Here is a 27,040-nt window from a genome sequence, read left to right as displayed (position 1 = left end):
TATTAACATTCATTTTGTAATTGTATTATAATAAATATATAAAATAACAGAATATAATATAAATTATAATATACTGTAGAATAATTTCAAAATTCCAGGACATGACACATAATATAATATAATATAATATAATATAATATAATATAGAGAGTGTACAGTATATTCTGTGCTTTTCTGTGGTACCACGTGATTTAAGGAGGGTTTTTTTTATGTTTGCTATAATAATATAAAAATAGACATTTAATTAATAATACTGATTTAATGTAAAGTAATGATAAGGCTATAATAATAAAATAATGTAATAAGAGTGTATGCTAATATTCATAGTTGTAATATAGCCTAATATTAATTACATAATTAATTACTTACAAAATGACAAACCATGCGCACTGTACTAATAATAATAATAATTATCAAGTAAATGAAAAATATTTCATATGACTGAATCAACTTGACTATGTGCGATTACGCCAACAAAAATTAATTTTTAAGGATCAGATCTGCTAGAAACAGCTCTTTAGGATAATACCTACACATTTGGACATTGTTCAGTGTATGTAGATAATTTTGTGTCTGGCTGATTGGATTTGCTGGGGTTTCACCTATAGCATATGGGAGATTGTTAGTGTTTGAGTTCTGCTAAAGATGAACACAGTGTATTTGTGAGTAATTAGGCTATGATGTCTCACATATAACCTTCTCTACTGAGATCATTTGTGATGATTTTTAATATCTGGGAATTTACTGCTTGTTTCATTAAAATGAGATTTTTTAAATTACGTTTCTGGTAGCTACTGCCTAAAAGATTCTAAACAAATACTGTACATCTTAGTAGTCTAAAGCAATTAGATTACATTCATTACTCTAGCATTTGTCATTTTATGTATCCCTCTCAAAACTATTTTAAATGCCCTCAAAATTCGAGACAGATTTGAACTGATATTGGCCACTAGAGGGCAGATGTCTATACCTGCACACAAGCTCTGCTAATAAACAACTACAGCAAAATAATACATTAAGTAAATAAAAAAAAGAAACAAAATAGTTTTAAGTAGATACATTTTTTTTTACGTGTTTAAATGAATTATATGCCTAATGTATTATCTATTTGTGCATAATATTGTAACAGTTATGATGGCACCCATTGCATTAATAGCAATTTCATTTCATTTCTTACCCTGCATGAGTTACCAATTTTTTTCTCTCCATTTAATAATTATATTTAAATATTATATGCAGTATAATGAGTATTTATGTTATTTGTTTTCTGTATTATGTCTTCAATCTTAAATCAATAGTTGATTGAAAAGATGAAATGCTAGACAGATATTCAAGGTATTTGAAAGTTATACGTTTTGCTTAAAAGTGATGGGATTTCCTTAGATTTCTCCAAAGAGTCCAAAAGTCTAAGGCCACTGGTGAAAATGCTTCTACTTTGCATTCATTTCTCATTTAATGCAACATTTTTAATCACAAATGATATTATCAGCAGAACAATCTGAGTGAAAAGATTAAATATATACATGAATTTTGGTGCGTCCTTCTTTTGCTGTAATGACAGCATGCGCTCAAGCTGGCGTGAACAAAACCTGATGATCCACGTTATCCAGCTAGATTTTCTACATGATCCAAGACATCTTGTGTGCTTCAATGGAGGCAAGGAAATGCAACAAATGTGCTAATATGATGAGTGACCCAAAATAGTGGAAAGTCTTAATCAAAGTTTAAAGGTGCACTCAGTCATTTTCCCTCTAAATAAAAAGTTTTACTCTAAAGAAATGAATAGTGATCTTGAAAAAATATGTATAAAACAATGCCCACCAACATGAGTCAAAGACTCCAGTCATATCAGTAACTTTATAGAAGCTGTTTTATTCTACAAAGAGAGGGTCTCCTCATGGGGGCTGCCATGTTATGATCACATGACCAGCCGAATACCACTCCCTTAATCTCAGTAACAACCCTGTTATTGGACACTTTCACTCATTGATTAAGTTAATCATGAATGACTGTGAATAGTGAATTTCTACAATGGCATTGGGAACTAAAAGTGATTTCCTTTGAATGATGCTGCATCAATGCCAAGATGGCATGAACCAAAAATGACTGAGGGCACCTTATTTTTGATTGTTGATATAGATAATAAAAAAAACTTTATTTCTATGTTAAAAAAAATAAAATACAAATGAAATACAAAGAATATAATTCTAGTCATCCATTTTAAACAATAAATAAATAGAGCAGATTTGATAGATTGGTCCAAAAAACATTTACACTTCTGCATTTTATGATATGGACAGTTACAAATAAAATATTTAAATGCAACAGTAATGCAAGTGTCTATCCATCAGTTCCAGTTCGTAAATCGTAGATGTCCTCGGTCGTCCACGCTCTTGCCCACAGCATGCCGTTGAGTCACAGTAAAACACACATTTCCGGCTTCTTCATGACCGCTCCCATTTTGTGTCTGTGTGTGATTTCTGCTTCGAGCAGGGAGCGATTAGGTAACTCCTGTTCCTCCTCCTCCAACAACTACAACTTTCATGCACCCAAAATGGTGTGCACACATTCAGTATGAGTAACAGCCCTCTTTCTTCTCTCCTCCTCCTCTGGTTGGTGGTGTTGTTGTAAATCCCTGCCAGCATGTCAGCTGATCCGCATGCTTCACCCCCTAGTCAAAGAAAAATCATACCCTATTTACATGCGCTTTTACATGCACCGAGCAATTTAACCGATCTAGACCAATACTATAACATATGCATTATGCATAGCACCATACAGTGACATTTTACATGTTTACATTTAGATGCATGCTTTAAAACATACGTATTTAATATAAAACTCGCGTTTTAACATAAATCTATTTACATGCACTGACCAATCCAACAGATCAAGATCTGAATATGAATCTACGCATTATGAATCACACCTTGCAATGACGTTTTACATGTTTACATTTAGATGCATGCTTTTCAACATCATTTTTTAATATAAAATGCGTGTTTACTACAAAATAACAATCTGTTTACATGCACTGACCAATTTAACAGAATAAATCAATAGGCTGTTTCAAATATGCATTTTATATTGCCTCGTGCGTTGATATTTTGCATGTCTAAGATTCATCATTGGGGTTATTTAAAAAGCGCGCTTACTAAAAATAACACATTAACGCATTTTTACGTGCACTAGTCAATTTAACAGACACAGTATGTGTCAGGATTTTAATATATGCATTATGCATTGCACGTGCATTGTGATTTTACGTTTACATTTCGATTCATGCTTTACAACATCCTTCTTTCATATAAAGTCCGAGTTTAGGCTACTAACAATAACACTCTTATTTATAATGCACTTGTAAAATCTATTTTAAACCATATGAACTGATATTTTGCGTACGCACGAGATGCATACTAAAATATAAAGAGCGCTTTCTTTAAATAACCTATTTTACGTGCACTTACCAACTTAACAGATCTTTATTAATATATTATTTTAATACATGCATTATGCATTTCACCGTGCATTGGTGTTTTACAATAGAATCAAACTTTAAAACGCCCTGTTCTAATATTAAACCTCGCGCATACAAACAAAAATCTAATTACATACATTTTAACACACTTATAGCAATGTTTTATGAATGCACCGTGAGACTGATATTACAATGCATGCATAGCAATACGCTTTCTGCCATGCAATAAGCATCAAAGAGTCCAAGTGATTTTTGTAGAACATGGCTGACGTTAAAATGCTGTTGCAATAGTCCTTTGTTTACATGCAAGTCCTGTTCGGCGGAAGGACGCTTTTTGGTAGTGCTGTGCTGTGTGTGATTCCTACCAGCTGTTTCCCGCCTTGAAAGACATCCGATCAGCTGCAAACACACACACGTCCAGGCAGAAGGAGGGACGGAAAGAGAGCAAGCGAGCGCAACACACACACGTCTACACACTACGAGGGAACCCCATCAGCTGGGAGAGTAGAGTAACCTTTACAACTCAACACTCATCGCACGCGCTCATGCCCAAAATCCACAGGATACCCGCAGATCTGCTTCTTAAATGCGAAACAGACACGGAGAAGGTGTTATATTTTTAAACAAATAAAAAGTAACAGAACAATCAAGGAGCCCGAGCTGGAGAGAAGAGGGAAAGCATGGAGTATTTCATGGTACCAGCTCAGAAGGTGCCCTCCTTGCAACATTTCAGGAAAACCGAAAAAGAAGTCATCGGGGGCTTGTGCAGGTATGTTGGACCCTCTTTTCAACATTGCACGGAACACAACACACAAATGTGCTTGATTCTGTAATCGCGCGCCAATAGCATCAGCACTACTACTGGTGTATCATGCAATGCATGGTGTGATTTCTGTGTTATTGTGTACATGCGCCTATCTAGTGGAATAAGACGGGATTTAATCCGCGCGAGACTCGATTTTCTAAATTTAATCCATCTCCTGGGGGTCTATGGAAGCCCCTTGGCTTGTCAAGTCAATGTTACCCGGGTAATATCTCGGGGAAATCGATGCATTTTGTGTCTAACAAACACAAACCACGTGCTTGCATGCACACATCGCCACGCTGCTGGTCTCGCGCTTGTATTTAATAAGATTATTCCTGTATATTTCACTATACGTGTAAGTCAGATGTTAAATGTAGAGGTCGTTAGGTGAAACGCGTTTTCGAACTGAAGTTCGGGTGTTCTGGTGCGTGTTTTCGGCAGTCAAGTTATTGTGGGCAGTGCGGCCATGCTTGTGGCTCGTGCATTAAAGCCATTGAGCATTTGGCGTCGTCCGTTTCGCAGTGCAATTAAACATTAAAAGTCACCAGAGTGCAATTTCATGCGTGTATTTCCGACATATGAGGCTGAAATGGGTATAAAGTATGAGAAGTGGAGCAGAGCGTGCGGCGGATAGAGATCAGATGATATTTGAACTGCGTCGGTGCTGCCGCATGGACGGAGGAAGCACGAGAGGCGCATTGTTGTAATGGCGGACCGCTTCGTCTGTGAACACGATGTTTTTTATTTAGGCCAGAGATAGTGTTATGCATCTCGACCAATAGTTCAGTTCCGGCCCATTTTGAATGGATTTTGAGAGAGTTAGAGGTTAGTAAATTAATAACTTATGTGTTTTAATAAGGGGGTGTGTATATTGTTGAAGGAAGGCCCCGTTAATGCGTCTGCGATCCATTCTCGGGAGGGGGCGGGGCCATTGAGCTGATTAGAGCGGGGGCATTGTGGGAATTGTAGTTTTTGGTAGTACGGTGAAAATTGGCCTACAATGTGCAGGATATGTTTATTGGAAAAATTGGCTCTTTGTAGACTAAACCAAGTTTCTTAATTTTAAAATCTAAGTTGTATATCAGCCAAGTATAAAATATATAAAAAAGAATAAAAAAAAAAAAGAATTGAATGACGGTACTAAGAAAGTTTAATTGCAAAATCAATTATTTTCTTTATTCTTTGGATATTTTCATAGCTAATAGAGCGCAACAGTCACCTGTCCTATTTTTCAGGCATCTTGGTTATGGAAGTTTTTTTTTTTTCTTCTTTAATTTCATCCATAGGTATTTCATGAAATCCTTCGTAAAAGATTTCTAAGCCGAAATTCAAACAAACCAGCTCTAGAGGTCGATCGGTTGTGGATTTTACCAATATCGAATAACTAAGTTGGGCAGTACCTGCCGATAGTTTTTAAAATTGATACTGAAAGTCAGCTGTTTTTTTAAATTGACGTTGTTTCCTTAGTCCACAAGAGGGTGCAATAAATACATAAACCATTCAGCACCTTTATATTATTGCAAAGAACATTCCTATCGTGGCTGTTAAAAAAGAGCATTTCATTTTAAACTTATGTGCTTAAAATAAATAAAGTTTTAGTCGGTCCATATTCTCAAATGTTGAGTCAAAAGTAAAGTGAGGGGGGGGAATGTTTCAGTAGACAGTTCACATGGTGTTACACTTGCACTGATTCCTACTACTCCAGACTCAAGCTTCATAATAACAGCGAAATACCACATTGTTTTTTATTCAGTACAGTTGTATGTAGAGTAGCGATATTCACAGACAGCAGTGGTATTCGGCTGAACTCAGTGGTGAAGCGGCTCAGACTTTGAGCACAGGTCAGGGGCTGTTCAAACAGACAAAACACAACAGACTGGAACCGAACACAAGGATCTCAAGACACACATTTCCAAGTTGAGCATTTTTCCTGACAAAGCATTTAAACAACTCATTGCTTAATCTGAAAAATGCTTGTAAAAGAGCAAAACGCAACGGCCAAAGACTTTTGCAACCATACATTTGTTTTTCTGTGTAAAAGCATGCTAGACGAATGTCTTTGTTTCACTTTGTTTTTGTTTATTCAGCGTCTCGTGTTTTTTTAGATGATGTGTCTAATTAAAAAGAACTTCAAAAGCATATTGAGACACCTGCTTTTTGTTAAACTGTATTTGTTGCGCTGTGTTTAGCCTTTTTTAGCGCAAGAATGTGATCAATCTGAAGTCATAGTATTACAGTGAGGAGAACATATCTGAATTGAAATCAGATGCATTTCTGATTTGTTTATATGTTTCTCTTGGCTGCATGAAGATATTCATTTGCTTTCTCACATCACTAGCTCTAAATATGCAACTTAGCTAATGAATGTATAATCGTGACCAGCTGGATATAAACTAATGCAAATAGATGGTAATAGATGGTAACAATCGTGATATTTAATCATTTGAGTAGGACTTGCGTGTATTTTTGTCACATTGTTGTAACTGCTTGAGGTTAGCTTTAATGTTAGCATCCTCTCAGCCTTGTCGGCAAACATACAGCTGTTCTCTACTAATGCAGCATATAGTCAACAAATTAATTACTTTATAATCATATGACAACGTGTACAATAGTGTACTGTATACATACCTTTTCGTTGTTGATGTTTTAAATCCACATCTGAAGTGTTCCTCTCCATGTAGAGTGTAGTCTCACGTGTCAAAACAAACACCACAAGGCATCAGTGAACTGATTATTTTGCCTCTAGAGGTCGCTCTCATACTGCATAACGACAGCGGACCCTTCCCAGCCGCTTCAGCACTGGACGCAACGGGGAAAACTATCGGTGTGGATTTTTGACGATAACCGATAGTTCCGGAAATGTGTTATCGGTGCCGATTATTCGGCAGAACCGATATATCGGTTGACCTCTAACCAGCTCTGAGGTGAATTGCAAAATGTCACATTTTGATTTGAAGCAAAATAGTACTTGAAAATCAGACAACATGACAAAGGTACAAGACTGTATACCTAATGAGAGAATGAACTACAATCCCATGAAGCAATTCAAATGACATCTTTAAATTAGGCTAAAATATTGGAAAAATGCAAAACTATTGAGTTGTTGATTCTAAGTATAGAAACAACATATTTTAAGTTTATTGCAAAATATCCAGATATTCGCAAGTATGCAAGTAGTTTGCGTCATTCGCAGTGCGTCATGGGAGTGGGTGCGCTTTGTTTGCCTCGATTTTCTCATTGGTGGATTACTCTGCTGGATCATGGGTAGTGTAGTTCTTAATTAGTAATTCCGCTTTTAAACATGATTTTGAAACAATGAAGTTGAAATAACTTGGACTGATGGCTTAAACAGAAGCACATATCACCATCAATTAACAACCTCGGAGCTCACAGTAGGTCTGTCTTTAAAGGTTTATAAGTTATCGTTAAAATTAATTTGAGGGGAGAAATTATTTTTGATTATTACTCCGAAAACAGACATTTGCGCTTCATGTAAATAAGCGTATTAAAAATGTAAGGAATTTATATGAACACTTAATTTGCATATTCAGTATTTACTAAAAGCGAAATGACTCTTAATTGGCCGCAGTTATCGTCCAATGCCGATTGTCAGTAACTAAATACCGTCTGATTAATCGACTTGGCCTTTATATCAGTCTATTACAATGAGGTGCATCCTCCAAAATGCCTTTATTTTTCTTTGTGGTAAACCATGTAAATTTAGGCCTATTAGTTTTTTAATATCCAATTAGTATTATAATTTTGCATATGTAAATGCATTTTAAGGGCAGCTTTAATCACAGTGCAAAGCCTTATGCCATGCTAATGTTTAAAATCTCTTCTGACCATATAATCTTTATGCATACCAAAAAATAGGGTGATATTCCTGCATATGGCTGAAACTGGCCACTCTGAATCTCTTGTTTCACTCTTGGCTCTAGTTGTGATTTGGCATGTGATCTGTTTGCTGGATTTGGATTCAAGGAATCTAGCAGGGGAAGCCTCTCTCCTCTCTCGAGTTTGTGCACAATTGTTCTTGTGTTATAACTTAAGCAGCTGAGTCAGTACTGATAAGAGAAGCTTTCCAGAGCTCCTCAGAGAAGCCCAGACAGGGAGGAAGTTCAATTAGGCTTTGATTTCCTCGTCCGAAGCACGCATGTGGTTGTGCAAAACAGAGATTTCCAAGGACTTGAATTTGGAGACAAAAGAGTTGAATGAGCATCTGGGAAAGTCAACATTTTTGACTTCACACTCTAATGTTTCTCTTTCACAAGCTGGCATCCTGTTTTAGAGATGCAGCGGAAGGGAATAGAGCATGTTATGTATTCCAGTGGTTCTTAGCTGGTTTTGTTTTAGGACTCCGATTTAAGATTGGACATCAAGTGGTGACTCAACATGGTACCAAACTTTTTATCTGAAAAAAAGTCATCAAAAATGTGCTTAATATAAAAATGTTAAAAGTCAGTAATTAAAAGCACAAAACTCATTGTAATCATGTTTATACAGTCAGCACAGTGAAAACTTCTGCAAGTACCAGCATCATTATCTTGCGAGGATCGCACTGAGACTCCCAAGTGCTCTGTTTACATGGAAGCGAGTCATTCTGCGTTGAGGATGCGCATACGCGGTTTTGTGCCGCTCTATATGGAGCCTTTCTTATTTCTTCTCTCACTTTGATTGTTTTGTGCAATTAAGTGTTTTAGTTATTTAGCCTATATTTTTGTTGAATAGTTACCAGCATGAAGTGCCGTGCTTAGCGTCCGTATATCCCTCTGAAAAGTGTTTGATCGGGGTCACGTAACATAACAGAGCCTAATGATACAAATTATCATTGTTAACACTGAATAGTCGACTACTCGTTCAAACAACAAACTGACTTGTAGTAGTCGATTATGAAATTTGGTAGTTTTTCACATCACTAGTTGCAATCTGATACCTCTAAACCATGGTGCTGCCACAGTACTTTTTGGATTTACTGAATTGCTGCTCAGTTATTACAGTTACTTTTAAGTAATGTTCACTAAATTAGGGTAAAATTTCTTTCCACAGCTTAGCGAACATTCCCCTCACGCCAGAGACGGCGCGGGACCAGGAGCGGCGCATTCGACGGGAGATCGCCAACAGCAATGAGCGGCGGCGCATGCAGAGCATCAATGCTGGTTTCCAGTCTCTGAAAACACTTATACCGCATAGTGACGGAGAAAAACTAAGCAAGGTGGGTCAGACACTATGCATGGATGAAGTGGAAAGAGTGAATATTGGGGGGAGGGGGGGGCAACAAAAGAAGGGGATGGTTGTAGAGGTCGACCGATAGTGGATTTTGCCAATACTGATAACTAAGCTGTTTGGAAAGTCTGATAACTAATTAATCATCCGATAGTTTTTAAAATCGATTTATAGAATGTAAAAAAAAAATCCATGACGGGCACAGACAAAGAGTCCTAAATGAATAAAACCCCAGATGCAGTTTATTGTTCAACCAAAATCCCCAAATAACTCAAAATAATTAATAGTTGCTGCATAATGCGGGACTTTTAAGTATAAACAAGCCCAAAACACACCGGGGACTCTTATTTTGAAATGATGAAAAAACTATCGGCAATTATTGCCATAGATTTTTGCCAATAACGATAGTTCCAAAAAGCAACTATCGGCACCGATTAATCTGTAAAACCGATATATCGGTCTACCTCTAGAAGGTTGAGCCCAAGCCTGTTTCCTTTTAGTGCTCATTGGTTTGATTTGATTAATAGATTTAATATGAAGATGTATTACAGCTTAAAAGGATAATTCACCTAAAAATGAAAATTCAGTCATTTACTCACCATGTCGTTCCAAAAACCATTTGTCTTGCTTTGTTCATTGGAACACAAAAACACGAGTCCATGTTGCTTTTTCCGTACATTAAGAACATACAGTTTCTAGGGATGGTCAAGCTCCAAAAGGAGCAAAAGAGCACCATTAAACAGGGTTCCCACGGATCCTTAATGTCTTAAATTCAGTTTTCCAAAATTTAAGGTCCTAAAAAGTCTTAAATATCTTAAATGATACAACAAAAGTCTTAATTATCATTTAAAGAGGTTTTAAATATGGGGGCGGAACGACAGGAATCGTGATGTGATCTAATGTGATTATCAAACTTCAAAGGAATACGATTTAATTAAATAAATGCATGCGCAGTGTCCTTTTCTCCAAGCACGCAGAGGGGTTGTGAGTGTTTCCAGCTGTTGCAGAGCAGGTTGCAATCATTAGGTCATATTGGAAATTTATGACAAGCGATCACTAATGATCAATTGTTGATGACGATGAGACAGTATAGTGTTGATGAAAATCACAATGTTTACTTTTAAATGTTTATATTGTAATACGTTGTAGATTATTGAAGGAGTGCACATTTTATTTCCCTTATCTGTTTGAATGAGCAGCTGGAAGCAGTTAAGGGCAAACATTTCAAAATAAGAGTCTCCGTTGTATTTCAAAGTTGAAGTGCCTTTAAAGTTAAAAATTCCGCACTATGAATCAAATCTCCCACCCGCCCCCCTCCCCCGGTTATTGGTATTTTGGTTGCACCATAAACAGCATCTGGAATTTAATAAAATTTGGACTCTGGTAGCCTCTGTCTGGCCCTTCCCATCACAGGAAGGAAAGACTAAGAACATTTAATATAGGCTTCCAATTTAAAAAAAAAACTATTGGCAGATGAATTGCCTTTCTTTCAACATATTGCATCAGCAAAATCCAATATTGTTCAACCTCTAATTTGTATTTATTTATATAAAGGTACATAAACCAATTTTAATGTGATATATATGTGGAAAACATGTCTTGATTATTTTAAACCTGCATATGTCCTACCCTGTTTTACTGATAAGCAATGTTAAGGCCATGATGAATGTGTGCCCGCACCTGTTTAAGTAAGAGTCTGTGATACATGATCATACCTGCCAACATCGGATTGTGAAAAATAGGGAGATTTTTTTTGGGGGCATGGGGCGTGCTTCGTATGTGTGAGGAACGGCAGCCAGTGGAGTTTCTGGTGCACTCCTAGGGTAAGATGATGCCCCCGTAGGGAGTAGATGCACTGTGTAATATGCATATAGGGGGCGGCGGTACCGGTCAGTAATACTACATTGGAGATGAATAATTGACCGTGTATTCAGATGGTCCCTTACCACATCCTTCACAGATCTAGCAATACATTATTTTTGAGTTGTTAATAATGAAAAGTGTCTATCCTTTCCTATGTGCTGAGAACTTTCCTGATCCATGACTTATAAAAAATATAATTTTTATTTCTTCGATAATTTATCTTCTGTATACATCTGTTTTGGTGTACATGTATTTTAAATTTTTTTTTTATTTATTTTTTTTATTTTATATATAAAAAAAAAAAATGTTTCATCTGTACATGTTGTTTTTATGACTCAGTGACTGTTTTCATACATTGTTGGATCGGTGTAATTTTGTACATCTTATTGAACATTTATATTGATCCTTCTGTTTTGCAATAAAATAAAAAAAATCAGTTTTAGCACAATATGTGGACTTTTCAGACGACCCCTTACCCACTGTATGAAAAATGTCCAACTTGTATCAGTGTTAAATTAACGATCTAGAACGATTTCTCCGTGACGCCATCTGACCAGCTTACAGGATAACTCGCGTCCCATATTGATTCGATACGGGATTATCCCGTATGAGCAAAATGTGGATTCGGAAAGTCATGAGTACAGCGGAGGTGGGGTGGAAAAGCGGGAGAAAACCAGGAGGGTTATACATTTTATTTTAAAAACTCAGCAACCCTGATTATAGTGGTCCATTCGACTTGTGCACTGTATAGCAAGTCTTCTCAAGCCAAACAGAGTTTTCATTTTTGTGTGAACTTTTAATTTAAGGCTAGATGTAGTCTTGAATGTAAATGCCACCACAAAATGTAAAAATCGCAATGGTTAGTATCGGTTTCTTCAAGTTGTTTTCCATTCTAGCCTTTGCTCTGATCATTTTTTAACAGAGCAATTTTCTTTAATGCCAGATGCCAGTGATGGTATTTCTTTCCAGCATCCATCACAAAAGATGTTTGACGATGCTTTGACCAAAAACTGTTCAAGCTCGTCTGATATGGTCCATTATGCCTGTGTATATTGAGAATGATGTAGCGTCTGTCTCTTTCTCTCAGGCTGCCATCTTGCAGCAGACAGCAGAATACATCTTTTCTCTGGAGCAGGAGAAGACGCGGCTGCTTCAACAGAACACCCAACTTAAACGCTACATACAGGTGAAGCCCATGACCTTGGAAACCTACCTTGAATCTGGTCTGGATCAGTGGTGGTTGACCAACATGTCTATTAGACTGATTAACATCGGCCAGTGTTTGACCATATTGAGTTCAACATACTCCTCTTTCCTGTCTCATGTCCTATCTTTTGTTTTCCTCCCATCAGAAGGAGTTCAGCGGCTCCTCCCCAAAGAGGAGGCGTGCGGAGGAGAAAGATGAAGGCATCGGATCTCCAGATATTTTGGAGGAGGAGAAGGTGGAGGATCTGCGGCGAGAGATGATCGAACTCCGCCAACAGCTGGATAAAGAACGCTCGGTTCGCATGTTGCTGGAAGAACAGGTACGTCTGCCACAGGAAAAGTAGGGATGCATAACGGTATCTCCCAGCATTATAACTTAATTGAGCAATATTGGAAGCAGTTGTATAAATGAAGGCTTCATTTTTTTTTTCCAATTCAGACTCCCTTTATGCCAGGTAACAAAAATATTAAACAGTCAACCAGTGTTCTACAGTCCATATGTTGGTTTGATGGCTGATGTCACTTACCTGTAAAATGGTAGTTTTAGAGCTTTTTGATTTTTTGATAATTTTTTTTAATAAACAGAATATACAGGGGCCTGGGACGCTCAGCGAGTATTGACGCTGACTACCAGCCCTGGAGTCGTGAGTCCGACTCCAGGGTGTGCTGAGTGGCGCCAGCCAGGTCTCCTAAGCAACCAAATTGGCCCGGTTGCTAGGGAGGGTAGAGTCACATGGGGTAACCTCCTCATGGACGCTATAATGTGTGGTTCTCGCTCTTGGTGTGGCATGTGGTGAGTTGTGCGTGGAGGCCGCGGAGAATAGCGTGAAGCCTCCACATTCGCTACGTCTTCGCGGTAACGCGCTCAACAAGCCACGTGATAAAATGCGCGGATTGAGAGTCTCAGATGTGGAGGCAACTGAGATTCATCCTCCGCCACACGGATTAAGGCGAGTCACTGCACCACCATGAGGATTAAGAGCGCATTGGGAATTCGGGAGAAAATAAAAATAAAAAGAATATACAGTATATTTACCTTAAAAAAAAAAAAAAAAAAAAGCTCCAAACTGTTTTTTTTTTTTTTGACACAAAAACACAAAATAATATAAAAGTATATTAAAATATATAAAGTTTGCATTATTATAATTATATATAATTTCGTAGAATGTTTTAAAAAATGTCTTAGTCTTTCCTTACTGTTATGGGCACAGACATAGATGCTACAAGAGTCCAAAATGAGTTTAATCCAAGATGTATTTGGCAAAATATGTAGTTTTGGTGCCTAGTGTGGGACTTTTAACTATAAACAAACCTGAAACATGCCAGGGACTCTTATTCTGAAGTGACAAAGACTTAAAATGACCTATATTTAAATGGGATTTTTACCAAATTAATCTTTTTATAAAAAAGCTTTTTATTCACCAGATGAAGGATTTTGTTTATATATCTTTCACCAGAGGAGGTTTAATGAAGAATAAGGTTTATTAGATATGAAGGTGGAGACACAATGTATATGCTGACGGGGCATGTTTCAAAAGTCACATTTGTCTTTTAATGCCCTCGCTTCAATTTAGAACACTTGATTAATAAATCTAAATAACAAAATGTGCATTGAAGTGATGATACAATTATGGATGAATAAATATTGTAAATGATGACAGATTTAGATATAGCAAATCGGCAATTATTTAAATCAATGCCGATCATTGCTCTTTGAAACTATCGGTTATCGGCATAGATTTTTTGCAGATATCCGATAGTTCCAAAGAGCAACTATCGGCACTGATTTTAATGGTTGCCGATTTGCTATATGGCCCGATAGTTGCTCTGTAAACCTATTGGTTATCTGCATACATTTTTGCGGATAGTTTCAAAGAGCAGCTATCGGCACCGATTAATCAGTCAAACCAGTATAGCGGTCTTCCTCAAATATTAACCATGATATGTTATCGGAGACGACATAATAATTTGCTGTTGGTATCAACAAAATTTCTATGTCGACCCATGACTGAAATATGTTCAACAATTTTTTTTTTCTTACTTTTAATAGTAGAGTTAGACCCATCTATCGGTTTTACCTATTAATCGGAACCGATAGTTGCTTTTTCGAACTATCGGTTATTGTAAAAAATATATATGCCAATATTTTTTTTTTTGTTGTTGTTTTTTTTCCTTATAAACCTCATCTGGTGAAATATATACATTCAAAACTTCTTTATCTGGTGAATCTAAAGGTTATAAAAATCTTCATTTGGTAAATACTCACATAAAGAGCATTGTAATGGAGCCAAATGTCTGTAATTTCAAATAAGAGTCCCTTGTGCATTTTCAGAATTAGTTTTTTTTTCTTGTTTAAGGTAAAAACAAATCCAGCGTTATGCACTAAATCTTCATTTCTCTGGTTATTTTAGGGATTTTGGTTGCACAATAAACTGCTTTTGGGATTTTATTCATTTTGCAGCCTCAATGTCTGTGCCATTCATGGTAAAGAACAAATAAGATATTTATTATTATTATATAGATTGATAAAAATAAAAAAATATTGGCAGATTAATTGGTTATCTGCCTTTTCCACCACCTTAGTTATCTGTATCGGCAAAATCCACTATCGGTCAAACTTTAGTTAATAGTGCATATGCATTAATAAATCTTAATTAATACTTGTTGGGTTTTGTTTGATGTATTACTTAAAGTTTTGCTCTGCTAAATCATATGTACAGTATTTGTATTCAGAGCACAATGTGAAAGTTTCGTCTGTGAAATCCGGTATCAAATTTGTCTTTAGTCTCATCAGTTTACTTGCTAAAATTAGCCCGCTTTAGTCATTGCATATTTTAATATGATCTCACAGAAGGTGCAAAACTCCCCTTCCCTTTTAGTCGACGTTATCGACAACAAAAAAAATTGTCAACAAAAATGTTCGTTAAAATAGTCATTTGATCTTATTTAATGTAACATGAGATCACATTAAACTCTAATGATGACGCGCGAAAGCAGTTCGCACCTGACTGAGGAAGAAAACACAGCTCACAGTCCAGATGCACTCTAAACTTTCCAAACACTTTCAGGTGATGTAGGTCGCTAAGTATGAGGGAATTGTAATGCAAAAATACTAAATAATTAAATACAGAAGCACTCTCGTTGTGGAATAAGTGGAGCTGGAGCTGCCACTCCGCTGAAGCAAAACTTGCGTGTCGAGCGTTTTTAAAGGAAACACCCCGGCGTTACATCTTTAATTCAGTTATACTGAATGCGTTATAACTTTAATAAAGTTCAAATAATACAGAAGCAGATCATGTGAATAATTACAAACTCTGAAACTGGCATTTCTCTGTGCGGTCAGCGCCTCGTCTATGAGTTGCGTGAATGTCCCCATCTAATGGGGAGAGATTGAAACTGCACCCGGCTGATGCACACTGTCGCGGGGACGCTCATCCCTCGAGCGCACACGCTTGCAGCCAGATTATAACGTGATGGCTCGCGACTCATTGAGTCATAATATATGTGTCACTATGCATTTGTTATCGTGAAGAAAATTGTCAATACACAGCTTTATTAATAAGAGAGTTTTTTACGAGTTAAAGATGGATTGAAGTGAACAGAAAGGTGAGAGAGGGCAGTCTTCTCCCCTTTATACACTGCAACAAAATACGTTTTTGATTTGTTTTTGTTTTGGCTTGTTTTCCAATATAAATATCGAAAACTCCTTTAAAACAACGTACATTTACTTTAGCAGCTATACTGCAGAAGAAAAAATTGTTTTCTGAGAATGTTGAATATAATATTACAGGACTCCAGACTGCGACAAAAATGGTCGCAGATGCGACCAAAAATAATTGATTGACAATAATTTAACATCTAGTCGCCATTGGCGACAGTCGGGTTGTGTGCGTTCATATGCGTTTTCGTCAGATATCATCTTGTAAGTTATTGAATACATCTTTAGAACGCGCACCACCAGTGTGTCTGGCGCCACTTTTCACCCGTTCTGTTTCGCTGCACCGCACGCAACAATAAACCCAGCGCGAGAGATTCGTGAACAAATGACTCTTTTGAACCGGGTTTTTTTCATGAATCACCCAAAAAGAACTGAGGGTTTGAACTCCGTAGCTCAGGTTAGTTTGAATCAGATTCACTTTCTCAGCGAATCAGCCATCAGTGAACTCACAACTGAGAGTGCAGACATTTCAAAATAAGAGTCCCATGTGTATTTCGGTCTTCTTTATAATTAAAGGTCACGTATTGTGTACTTTTTTTCTTGTGGTAATTATTGATTGAGATTGGAGTAGCACAATAAACTGCATCTGGGATTTTATTCAATTTGCACTCTTGTAGTCTCTATGTCTGGGCCATCCGGTGTGTGTATGTGTGTGTGTGTGTATGATATCAAGCTTTTGACACTTAGGACAATTGTGGGACTTGTACACAACTATTACACAAGGTGCAAACATTCATTGATGCTCAAGAAGACAACACACTACTATATATACTATACTTTATGTAATTACCTGTAATGTAGATTCTGAAGAGCAGTACTAAATAAAATCTTATCTTTTATATTTGTATAAATTATGAAAGGTGTGTGAACATTTGAGACAAAAGGGGATGCAAACTTATCTTAACAATATATTCTATTTATTAAACCTTTGATGAATGGGTTATCAGCTGACTTCCTTTTCTTTGGCTGTCTATCTTGTTTCTGAACAGCAATCTAAATCGAGTTAATTAAAAACAGCCATTTGACTCCTTAATGTTTCAGTTTAGGAGCCAATGGCTCCTAAGTCATTTTTTTTAGTCTGGAGCCCTGTATTAAAAATAAAAATATTTTAAAATATCTAAAAATCCTTTGAAAAAGATGCATTCTCCTGAGAAGCAGCATATAAGACATTTAGACTTTCTTTTAAAGAATAGATCTTGAATATAAGTATATTTGGTCTTCACTGCACTCGCAGATGTATAACCAAGTGAAAAAATACACATATAGAAAATACACTTATATTTAAGATACATTCTCTATCTTTTTTATTTATTTTTTTTTTAGCCCCTTTTCTCCTAAATTTTGAATGCCCAATTCCCACTACTTAGTATTTCCTCGTGGTGGCCCGGTTCCTCACCTCAATCCGGGTGGCGGAGGACAAGTCTCAGTTGCCTCCGTTTCTGAGACCGTCAATCTGCGCATCTTATCACGTGGCTTGTTGTGCATGACACCGCGGAGGCTCCACATGTGGAGGCTCTCTGCGATCCACGCACAACTTTCCACATGCCCCATTGAGAGCGAGAACCACTAATCGAGACCACGTGGAGGTTACCCCATGTGACTCTATCCTCCCTAGCAACCGGGCCAATTTTGGTTGCATAGGAGACCTGGCTGGAGTCACTCAGCATGCCCTGGATTCGAACTCGCAACTCCAGGGGTGGTACTCGGCGTCTTAAAGCAGGTTTGAATAACTTATGTTGCTTCTCAAGTAAATGTATTTTGTTTTAAGGGTTTTTAGACAATTTTAAATGGAAAACAAGACAAAAACACTTGATAACAATAGGATTTTTTGCAGTGAATTTCTTTACTGAATTAAACTTAATAAAAAAGCCCCCCCCCCAAAATGAATGTCATTTAGAGGTATTTTTAAAAGATGATTTTGTCCTCTGTTGTTAGTAAGCACATTTAATACAACCTTTTAAGTCGGGCACAAGCTTGAAATATCCATGCAACTCAATGTAAAATTCAAAAAAAGCATTCATTTCTGATGTGTAATGATCAAGGGGTTCTATGATCACGTTTACACCTGTCTGTTTCGGGCGATTTGATCACACAGGTGTAAATGGGGTCCTAAACATCTTGTGATTGGATCACTTCAAACCACATTCTGAGGTGATCAAAAACTGACCAGATCAAATTTGTAGTGTAAACACTAATATGTCCTCATTTGATCTTAAAACAAGGTTTATTGTGTGTTTCTATCAGATCCGTTCATTGGATGCTCACCTGTACCCTGAGAAACTAAAGGTGATCGCCCAGCAGGTACAGGAGCAACATGTGCAGACTCAAACTCTGCTCCACTTACAACAGCAACAAGAACAGATGGAGAATGAGAGCACCCTTTCACGCAGCCCACTGGTCAGAAATATTTCTCTCACATAACATTTAATCTGTAGAAGGACTAACATATCAAAAAGGTTAAAAGGGTACTTGCTGCGCTGTGGACTTAAGCGGAGTCTGTAATATATGTTGGTCTGATGTGTTGATCCACTAGAGGGCATTAGAAGAGTTAAAGACAGCATGAAACTGCATTTGCAACACTTTTAACTCATGTATGTGGCATATGTCTGAGTGTAGCACAATATTGAGCTGGAAATATTGTAGGATTGTGGCTTGATTTTTATATTATTTTTTTCCAATCGGGATTAAATTGTGAGGAGAGGAGGTACTCTGTTGAAGTTTGCTCATGGAAATTATGTCAATGATCATAATGCTTTACTCTGGCCTGCTTTATTCCTCAGGTGTTATCTCCTGCCACGCCGCCTGCCCCCACCCATCACGCCACAGTAATTGTTCCCGCCCCAGCGCTGCCTCCCCATCATGTCACTGTGGTCACCATGGGCCCCACCTCCGTGATCAACACAGCATCCACATCACGACAGAACTTGGACACCATTGTGCAGGTATAACATGTTTCTACTCAGTTTAGGAGAAAAACTTTTCACCATATATACTGTATACACAGGTCTGGATTAAGAGAATTAATCCGAGACCACTGCAAAATTATCAGTTTCTCTGGATTTAATATTTATAGGTACAGTTGAAGTCAGAAGTTTACAGTGGAAGTCAGAAGTTAACATACACTTAGGTTGAAGTCATTAAAACTCATTTTTTAATCACTCCACAGATTTAATATTAGCAAACTATAGTTTTGGCAACTCGTTTAGGACATCTGCTTTGTGCATGACATGAGTAATTTTTCCAACAGTTGTTTACAGACAGATTTTTTCAGTTCTTTAATTGACTATATCACAATGCCAGTGGGTCAGAAGTTTACATACACAAAGTTAACTGTGCCTTTAAGCAGCTTGGAAAATTCCAGAAAATAATGTCAAGCCTTTAGACAATTAGACAGTTAGTTTCTGATAGAAGGTGTACTGAATTGGAGGTGTACCTGTGGATGTATTTTAAGGCCTACCTTGAAACTCTGTGCCTCTTTGCTTGACATAATGGGAAAATCAAAAGAAATCAGCCAAGACCTCAGAAGAAAAAAAAGTGGACCTCCACAAGTCTGGTTCATCCTTGGGAGCAATTTCCAAATGCCTGAAGGTACCACGTTCATCTGTACAAACAATAGTACGCAAGTATATACAATATGGGACCATGCAGCCATCATACCGCTCAGGAAGGAGATGCATTCTGTCTCCTGGAGATTAACGTAGTTTGGTGCAAAAAGTGCAAATCAATCCCAGAACAACAGCAAAGGATCTTGTGAAGATGCTGGAAGAAACAGGTAGACAAGTATCTATATCCACAGTAAATGAGTACTATATCGACATAACCTGAAAGTCTGCTCAGCAAGGACAAAGCCAATGCTTCAAAACCGCCATAAAAAAGCCAGACTACAGTTTGCAAGTGCACATGAGGACAAAGATCTTTTTGGAGAAATGTCCTCTGGTCTGATGAAACAAAAATTGAACTGTTTGGCCATAATAACCATCGTTATGTTCGGAGGAAAAAGGGTGAGGCTCGCAAGCCGAAGAACACCATCCCAACCGTGAAGCATGGAGTGGCAGCATCATGTTGTGGTGGTGCTTTGCTGCAGGAGGGACTGGTGCACTTCACAAAATAGATGGCATCATGAGGAAGGAAAATTATGTGGATATATTGAAGCAACATCTCAAGTTAAAGCTCGGTCGCAAATGGGTCTTCCAACTTGACAATGACCCCAAGCATACCTCAAGTTGTGGCAAAATGGCTTAAGGACAACAAAGTCAAGGTATTGGAGTGGCCATCACAAAGCCCTGACCTCAATCTGAAAAAGCAGTTACACAAGTTCTGTCTGGAGGAATGGGCCAAAATTCCAGCAACTTCCAGCAAGTGTTTCTACTTATCGCAAACAAATGGAAAGGCCATGGAAAAGTCAAATTCATCGACCAACCATGTACCATGTTCCAAAAACCAGCTTGACCACCTTGAGCTGGTTTGGCCAGCTTATTAGCTGCTTTGTTGCTGGTCCAAGAAAGCTGAGACCTGCTATAAATCAGCTACCATAAAAATATCAAAACAAAAAAAGAAAATCTGTATAATCTAGTGAGCCTCCCTAATTGCCTAGTTTGTTGTTGGACAAGTTAGCCATCCTGACCCACCTGTATTTAAAACCAAGCCATTAAGCCAGGTGTGAAAAAGCTTTGTTGCTTTGGATAAGAAAGTAAAAAATGTTGAAAAGTCATCTTACAGTTTATTCTTGTTTTCCCCTATAGGCTATTCAGCACATCGAAGGCACACAGGAGAGGATGGTCGTGCCAGAAGAGGAAAAGCGTCGGGCAGTTATTGTCACCCCAGGTCGTGTCCTTACAGACACCGCCGACTCTGACACCGCCTCCGACAATGAAGGGTCTAAGGACTGTTAACTGTCCCAGTAAACCCCCCCCCCCCAACCCTCCACCTGTAACGGGGTCACGGAAAGGGGGGATCTGAGGGAAAGAGCCTCCCACAGAAATACCCTTTATTTCTCTATCCGCTCTCCCTGATGCTGTCTTCTTCACACTTGCATACGGGACTCACAAATAATGTTGACAGACTGAATGACTTGAAGGTTTATTGACATGAAATGATCTTGCAAGATGTGCTGCAAACAAACAAGCACTCTCATGTAGACTCACACAGTACACTAGAACTCCATAGCACTCTGGTAACTTCTTGATACATTCATATGAAACAGATATAACAGGCTTTTATTCATACTTAATTGAATTTTCTTCCTTTTCACCAATGCACGCTCATGTGTACATGATTTTGTGGGTGAGACAAAATGTATTTGGAAACTGCCACATGAAATACAGAACTAATACGCTTTCTCTTCACCGCTCTCCTGTGGAGGTATGGATGACTGATTCAGTCCTTTTTAATGCCTCTTCTACATCATTTTCTGTCCTGCATCCTGTTCAAAAGAGTGCAGGAGAGTTTTCTGATTGGAGGAACCCAATCCCCACTCTGCAAGAGGGCATCTCCATCCCTCAAGTCTTATCTTTCAAAACAAACTTTTTAACCTTTGCCCAGCCCCTTCTGGTCCGTCAAATTCCTCTTTCTATTCTGGGGAGGCTTGAAGCATCACTGTGAGCCAATGAGACTTTAGAAACCTGTTTCCACACCATGGCTTCCAATACCTTAGAGGAAATGTTACTTTTTCTTTTGTCATTTTTGGTGCAGATGCGTTCCTAGTTTTCCATTGCCAGTGATCTGTAGGGGAGCGCTTTGGATCACTGAAGAATCAGTAGTCATTTGTCATGCTTAAACATAGTCCTGAGTTCTCAGTCAAGGGCCAAAGACCGCCACTGCTTAGAGGGGCTTCTTGTTGTTTGCACTTTGTAAATAACGCTAAGTCTGTCCTGTGTGGATGGAGGGGGACGGTGCACTTATTTTTGCCCATCTTTACTGGGCTGGGTTCCCAGTACGCACATTTGGGTAGGTGAGGCACTCCCTCCGTCACATCAAACACCCAGTCTTGTCCTCAAGCCCTTTCAAATTCTGGCCATATTTTGTGTCGTTTGTATGTCAAGTGGAATAAGCTAACTGACAGGTAGGTGTACCTGCAAGGAACTTTGTGTATTTGTGTATGTTTTTTTTTTTGTGTGCAACTCAAGCTTGCAGAAGCTTAAAGGTCTTGTTTTAATGGAAGTGTAGAAAAGGCACTACCAAGGCTGTCATGGCCTGATTACCGCCTATGCAGCTTCACACCTTGACAACTCTTTCGTCAAGTCCCTCTTGGTTCTTGCCCCCAAAAAGAGGACCCTTTTTGCTCCTCTTGGCCCAGAAGTTTGGGTGTATTATAAGTATTGTAATATCCATCTGTCCTCTAAGTAGACACTTTGCGGCTTGTAGTAATGTTTACAGCAGCGCGGAAGAGTGACTGGCCTGTAATCTCGCGCACTTGCTCTATGCACTTGCTGGTTCACTCGCCTCGCTTGAATGTTTTATTTTTTTCTTGCAGTGTATGAAGATGACATTCATACATGTGCCACAGATAATCCCATGGACAGTGTCCACTTTTAGTGTTCATGACACTTTCGCATTTCCATATGAAGCCATGTGATATTGTGAACCCTCTTGGCCCCTGGTGGGATCAGGAGAGGGTACCCTGTGGCAAACAACAGCCAGGTTTGTGGAAGGAGTCGGTGGCTTGCCTTAAAACAGCTTCAGTGTGTATTGAGGCACAGAGGCCGGCCTTAACTAGCCCTGAAAGTGGCACGGGGGCCAGCAGTGATGGCGCTCCTTCCCGCAGATGCACATGGCTTGACCGTGGTGAAAGAAGCTTGCCCCCATGTTCAGCAATTCTTGCAAGAACACGGTAGATGTTTCCAAACATTCCAGAACATTCTACCACTGTTATTGTTGTTTTGTTGGGTTTGGTGGCAAGATACATGCTTTCACTATTGAAGAAGAGGTGTCGCACCTCTTATTTGTAATTTGACAGTGTGCATGTCACCCTTCCCTCTCAAAAAAATGACAGGGAATCCTTTGCTGCTGGACAGATTGTTTTTCCTTTTGGATTTTTAAGGTGCTTTCAGCATGCTGGCTCTGTGGATCTTGTTCTTCATGTTGCAGTAGAAGACTGCAGGGAATCAGGGCTTCCAGAAGAACGGGCTGGTTGATTATTGACTCATTTTATTTTTTTTATTTGAAGTCACGCTTTTCTATTTGAATAATGGTTCGCTTGGGTCGTAGAGACTAGTGTCTTGCTCGTGCTGTCTTTTGTTTTATGTAAAATCTGTATTAACGGTTTTGTCTTTTGGAAAACAAAAAAAATCTAAGACTCTTTGACCTCCCAGATTTGAACATTTCCTCTACTGAAGCCACAGGGTGTCTCTCTTTTTTTTATGTGTACTTTCTACTCACAGATATCACTGTAAGAATTATAGAGGACATATCAGAGGTTAGGTGTGTTGAGGGGAACAGACGAACGGGGGGCGAATATGAACCTGAAGCACTTACTGTAGTATAATGAGGAGCAACTCTTGTTTTTAAAGAGATTGCTTCTCGATCAAAGCTCTTCTCGCTGTGATTTGAACCGCACAGCTATGTAACCCTCAACGTTTTCCCAGCACACCACGTCTCTCTGGACGTCTCTGTCCCCGCAGTCTCCAGACTTGTCCTGTTTCTCGTCCTCTCCCTCTATTCTTTGTCATCTCTTTATTTTTCGTTTCTATTTTTGTTTTTGTTGTTTTTTTTCTTCATGTGGGACAGTCAGTCCATTTGGTTGAGAAGCTATTGTATTTTTTTTTTTTTAACTGGGGAAAAGAGGCTTGTGCCTTTTGTAAAAACAGAATAATAAAGTTTGTACTTTGTTTTTTACAACTTTGCATTGTAGTGTGTCATCATTTATCTGTCTTCGGTGTAATACTGCACAGGATTAGTTTTAATATTTGAAACTTTAAAGGTGAGGTGTGTGTGCTGCCGGTGGCACCAAACGGAATTGGGTGTGACCCGACCACGATTTGCTCCAACCAGTGCCATGAGTTTGGGGTGGAGCTACCTGTTTGCCTGAACAAATTAAAGGGGTGTATTGTCTTTATTTTTGCAATTTTGTTCGGTGGTGCTGCTAGTGGTGCAGAAACTACACACTTCAGCTTTGAGATGGTACGTAAATTGCGCTGTACTCATTATCTGCAAGTCACTCCCACTGGTCATTAACATTATAAAAGGCCATGGTGATGGTCTTGCACTCTATATTCTAAGTTCGGTATCATGTAACAAATGGGTCCAACTTTAACATTCAAAAGATTATTTTTAAATCTGACAGTAACGTTTAGCAGGGATGTTTGAATTGGGTTTGGGTGTCTCACTGATGGGAACTTAGCACCGTGAACAAGAAGACAAATTCAAATTTCTGTTGGGTTATTCTGACAACTGCAGTGTGGGCATACGTATTGTGAGTATTGTCAAGAAATAACTTAAAAATGAAATTTCTACATACTATATTTGCTTCAGTACCATTTTTGATCGCCATTTCAGTAACTTTAGAAGTTAGTCACAGCTCTTATTTTCACCTGGTGCTAAATACTGTACATCTATCAATTTATTATGCTTAAGGGGGTAACTTTACTAATTGCAGACTACTTTAGCACTTTCCATTAGTTTGCCTTACTGTGGAGGTGCCAAAGTTAATTTGGCCAATTTTGGGCCAATCAGGTTGCATGAGAGAAACCTCTGCAGATTGTGCCCAAAAACTACTGATATCTAACATTCGTGGCCAGTCAAAGAGAGAATAACTTTCCATACAAGCACATGTGCATTATCCAGAGGTCTATTTGATATGTGCTTTGTCATTTAGAAGGGGTGTGTGTTTGTGTTTGTTTGCCTGCTCATTTGCAATATGCCTTTTAAGACGTTTCCTCTAGGATGTTTTTAAGATGTTTAGCAGATGTTTGCACACAAAAATTTTAAATGAGACGCTTTCCAGAATAAATGTTCCTAAACATACACGAAGATGTGCATGTGCCATCTTGGTTCCCACCTTTTGCACCTGAAAATGTTTCCACCCCTTTCAAAAATCAACCAGGTATTCGCACTCTCTGAAACTATTAATTTTGCACAAGAATTTGATCATGCCAAATGTGTTCATACTGTGACCATATTAACATTGCTTCTGGACAGTTTCCTAATTCCAAACCCAAATAGTAGAAATAACCTCCTGCTGTTTGCTTCGGTTTTGTCTTTTACAGTTGAATCATGTAAGTGCAATATACAGTATATTCACAGATTAATGCAGGGAGAGTGCATGTGCCTGTTCAGTCTGCATCTGCTGTGGAATGATAAGCTGTTAATCTCTGCTCTCCAAGGAAATTATAATGCTGAATTTAACACCATATTCCTGCCTGTCAACTCCTTTCATCAAGTTCTGCATGACTGCAGTGGTAATCATTAACAGTGCCGACCTTGACAGACTGTTGATTTAATTAATTAGCTTTATTTGTATTTATTTTAATTGGTCTAGATTTATAGATTTAATAACATTTCTGAAATGACTTTTCTAATTGAATTAGAAATGTTTTATAAATTAAACGATTAGTTCACTCAAAAGTAGCATTGACTACTTTTATGATACTTTCTAGTCTTTTTGAGCTTTAAAGTGAGTCAAAAAGCGTGTTTACATGCACAGCTATGCTATAATTACCATAAAACATCGGCTTATTAAAAATCACAATATACGGTCCCACTTTATATTAGGTGTCTTTAACTACTATGTACTAACATTACTTACAGTTCAATGTATTTAGTGTGTAACCATGTTGTTCTGCATAATTCTTACAAGATTCACATTTGCTACTGAGGTTGAGGAATGGGTAGGTTTAGGAGTAGGGGTAAGGGTGTGGTTTGGGTAAGGGTTGGGTTTAGGGATAGGGGTTGGGGTAACAGTGTAACTACAGATGTAATTAAATGCAGGTACTTTAAATGTAAGTACAAGGCAACAACACATGTACATAATGAGTACATTGTAGTTGAAGAAACAAAACTGCTCTGCAGTTGCTAGGGGGTTTGGGGTGGTTGCTTATTGGCCCAAAAGAAAAGAGCCCAGTCTCTATTCTGGTCACTAAATATGACTATGAAATATGTTCTTTCTTCTACAGATCACACACACAAAAGATTTTTAGAAGAATATCTCTGTTCTGTAGGTCAATTCAATATAAGTGAATGGTAGCCAGTCCAAAATCTCCAAAAAGCACTTAAAGGCAGCATAAAAGTTGTCAATAAGACTCCAGTAGTTTAATCAATGTCTTCTAAAGCAATTAAATTGGTTTTGGGTGAGAACCGACCAAAACACTGTATAACTCCTTTTTTACTATAAATCTTGACATCAACAGTCTCCTTGGTGATCGTGATTTCAAGCTCAATTATACCTCCTATAGTGCCATCTAGCGCTCTGCACATACTCCAAGCACTAGGAAGTTTAATCGAGCTTGAAATCATGATCATGCCTAGAGACTGCTGTCAAGATTTATAGTGAAAAACAAGTTATATTTTGGTCTGTTCTCACCCAAAACTGATTGGATCACTCCAGAAGTCATTAAACCACTGGAGTCTTATGGATTACACTTATGCTGCCTTTATGTGCTTTTTGAAGCTTCAAATGTCTGGCCACCATTCAGTTGCATTGTATGGACCTACAGAGCTGAAATATTCTTCTAAAAATCTTAATTTGTGTTCTGTAGATGAAAGAAAGTCATTCAGGGTGAATAAATGATGAGCACCGCCAATCAAATAA

At 38.1% G+C, this 27,040-nt stretch overlaps 1 protein-coding gene and 1 long non-coding RNA gene across 2 annotated transcripts; one reads left to right on the top strand and one right to left on the bottom strand.

Moving 5' to 3' along the window:
- Positions 1-1,785: 1,785 nt before the first annotated feature.
- LOC127450292 (uncharacterized) lies at positions 1,786-3,969 on the bottom strand. Its single transcript, XR_007898938.1, has 2 exons — positions 3,844-3,969; positions 1,786-2,671 (listed from the first exon to the last, which is right to left on the bottom strand). It is a non-coding gene; the product is annotated as an uncharacterized LOC127450292 (long non-coding RNA).
- Positions 3,909-24,132, top strand: tfap4 (transcription factor AP-4 (activating enhancer binding protein 4)). Its single transcript, XM_051714221.1, has 7 exons — positions 3,909-4,247; positions 9,333-9,498; positions 12,460-12,558; positions 12,725-12,898; positions 18,541-18,693; positions 19,077-19,238; positions 21,039-24,132. Exons 1-7 carry the CDS (start codon positions 4,159-4,161, stop codon positions 21,186-21,188), a joined length of 993 nt encoding a protein of 330 aa, XP_051570181.1. The 5' UTR covers positions 3,909-4,158; the 3' UTR covers positions 21,189-24,132.
- The last annotated feature ends 2,908 nt before the right edge of the window (positions 24,133-27,040 follow it).

Source organism: Myxocyprinus asiaticus, chromosome 13 (assembly GCF_019703515.2).
Source record: "Myxocyprinus asiaticus isolate MX2 ecotype Aquarium Trade chromosome 13, UBuf_Myxa_2, whole genome shotgun sequence".
Taxonomy (NCBI): Eukaryota; Metazoa; Chordata; class Actinopteri; order Cypriniformes; family Catostomidae; genus Myxocyprinus; species Myxocyprinus asiaticus.
This window is presented reverse-complemented; position numbering and strand designations above follow the sequence as displayed.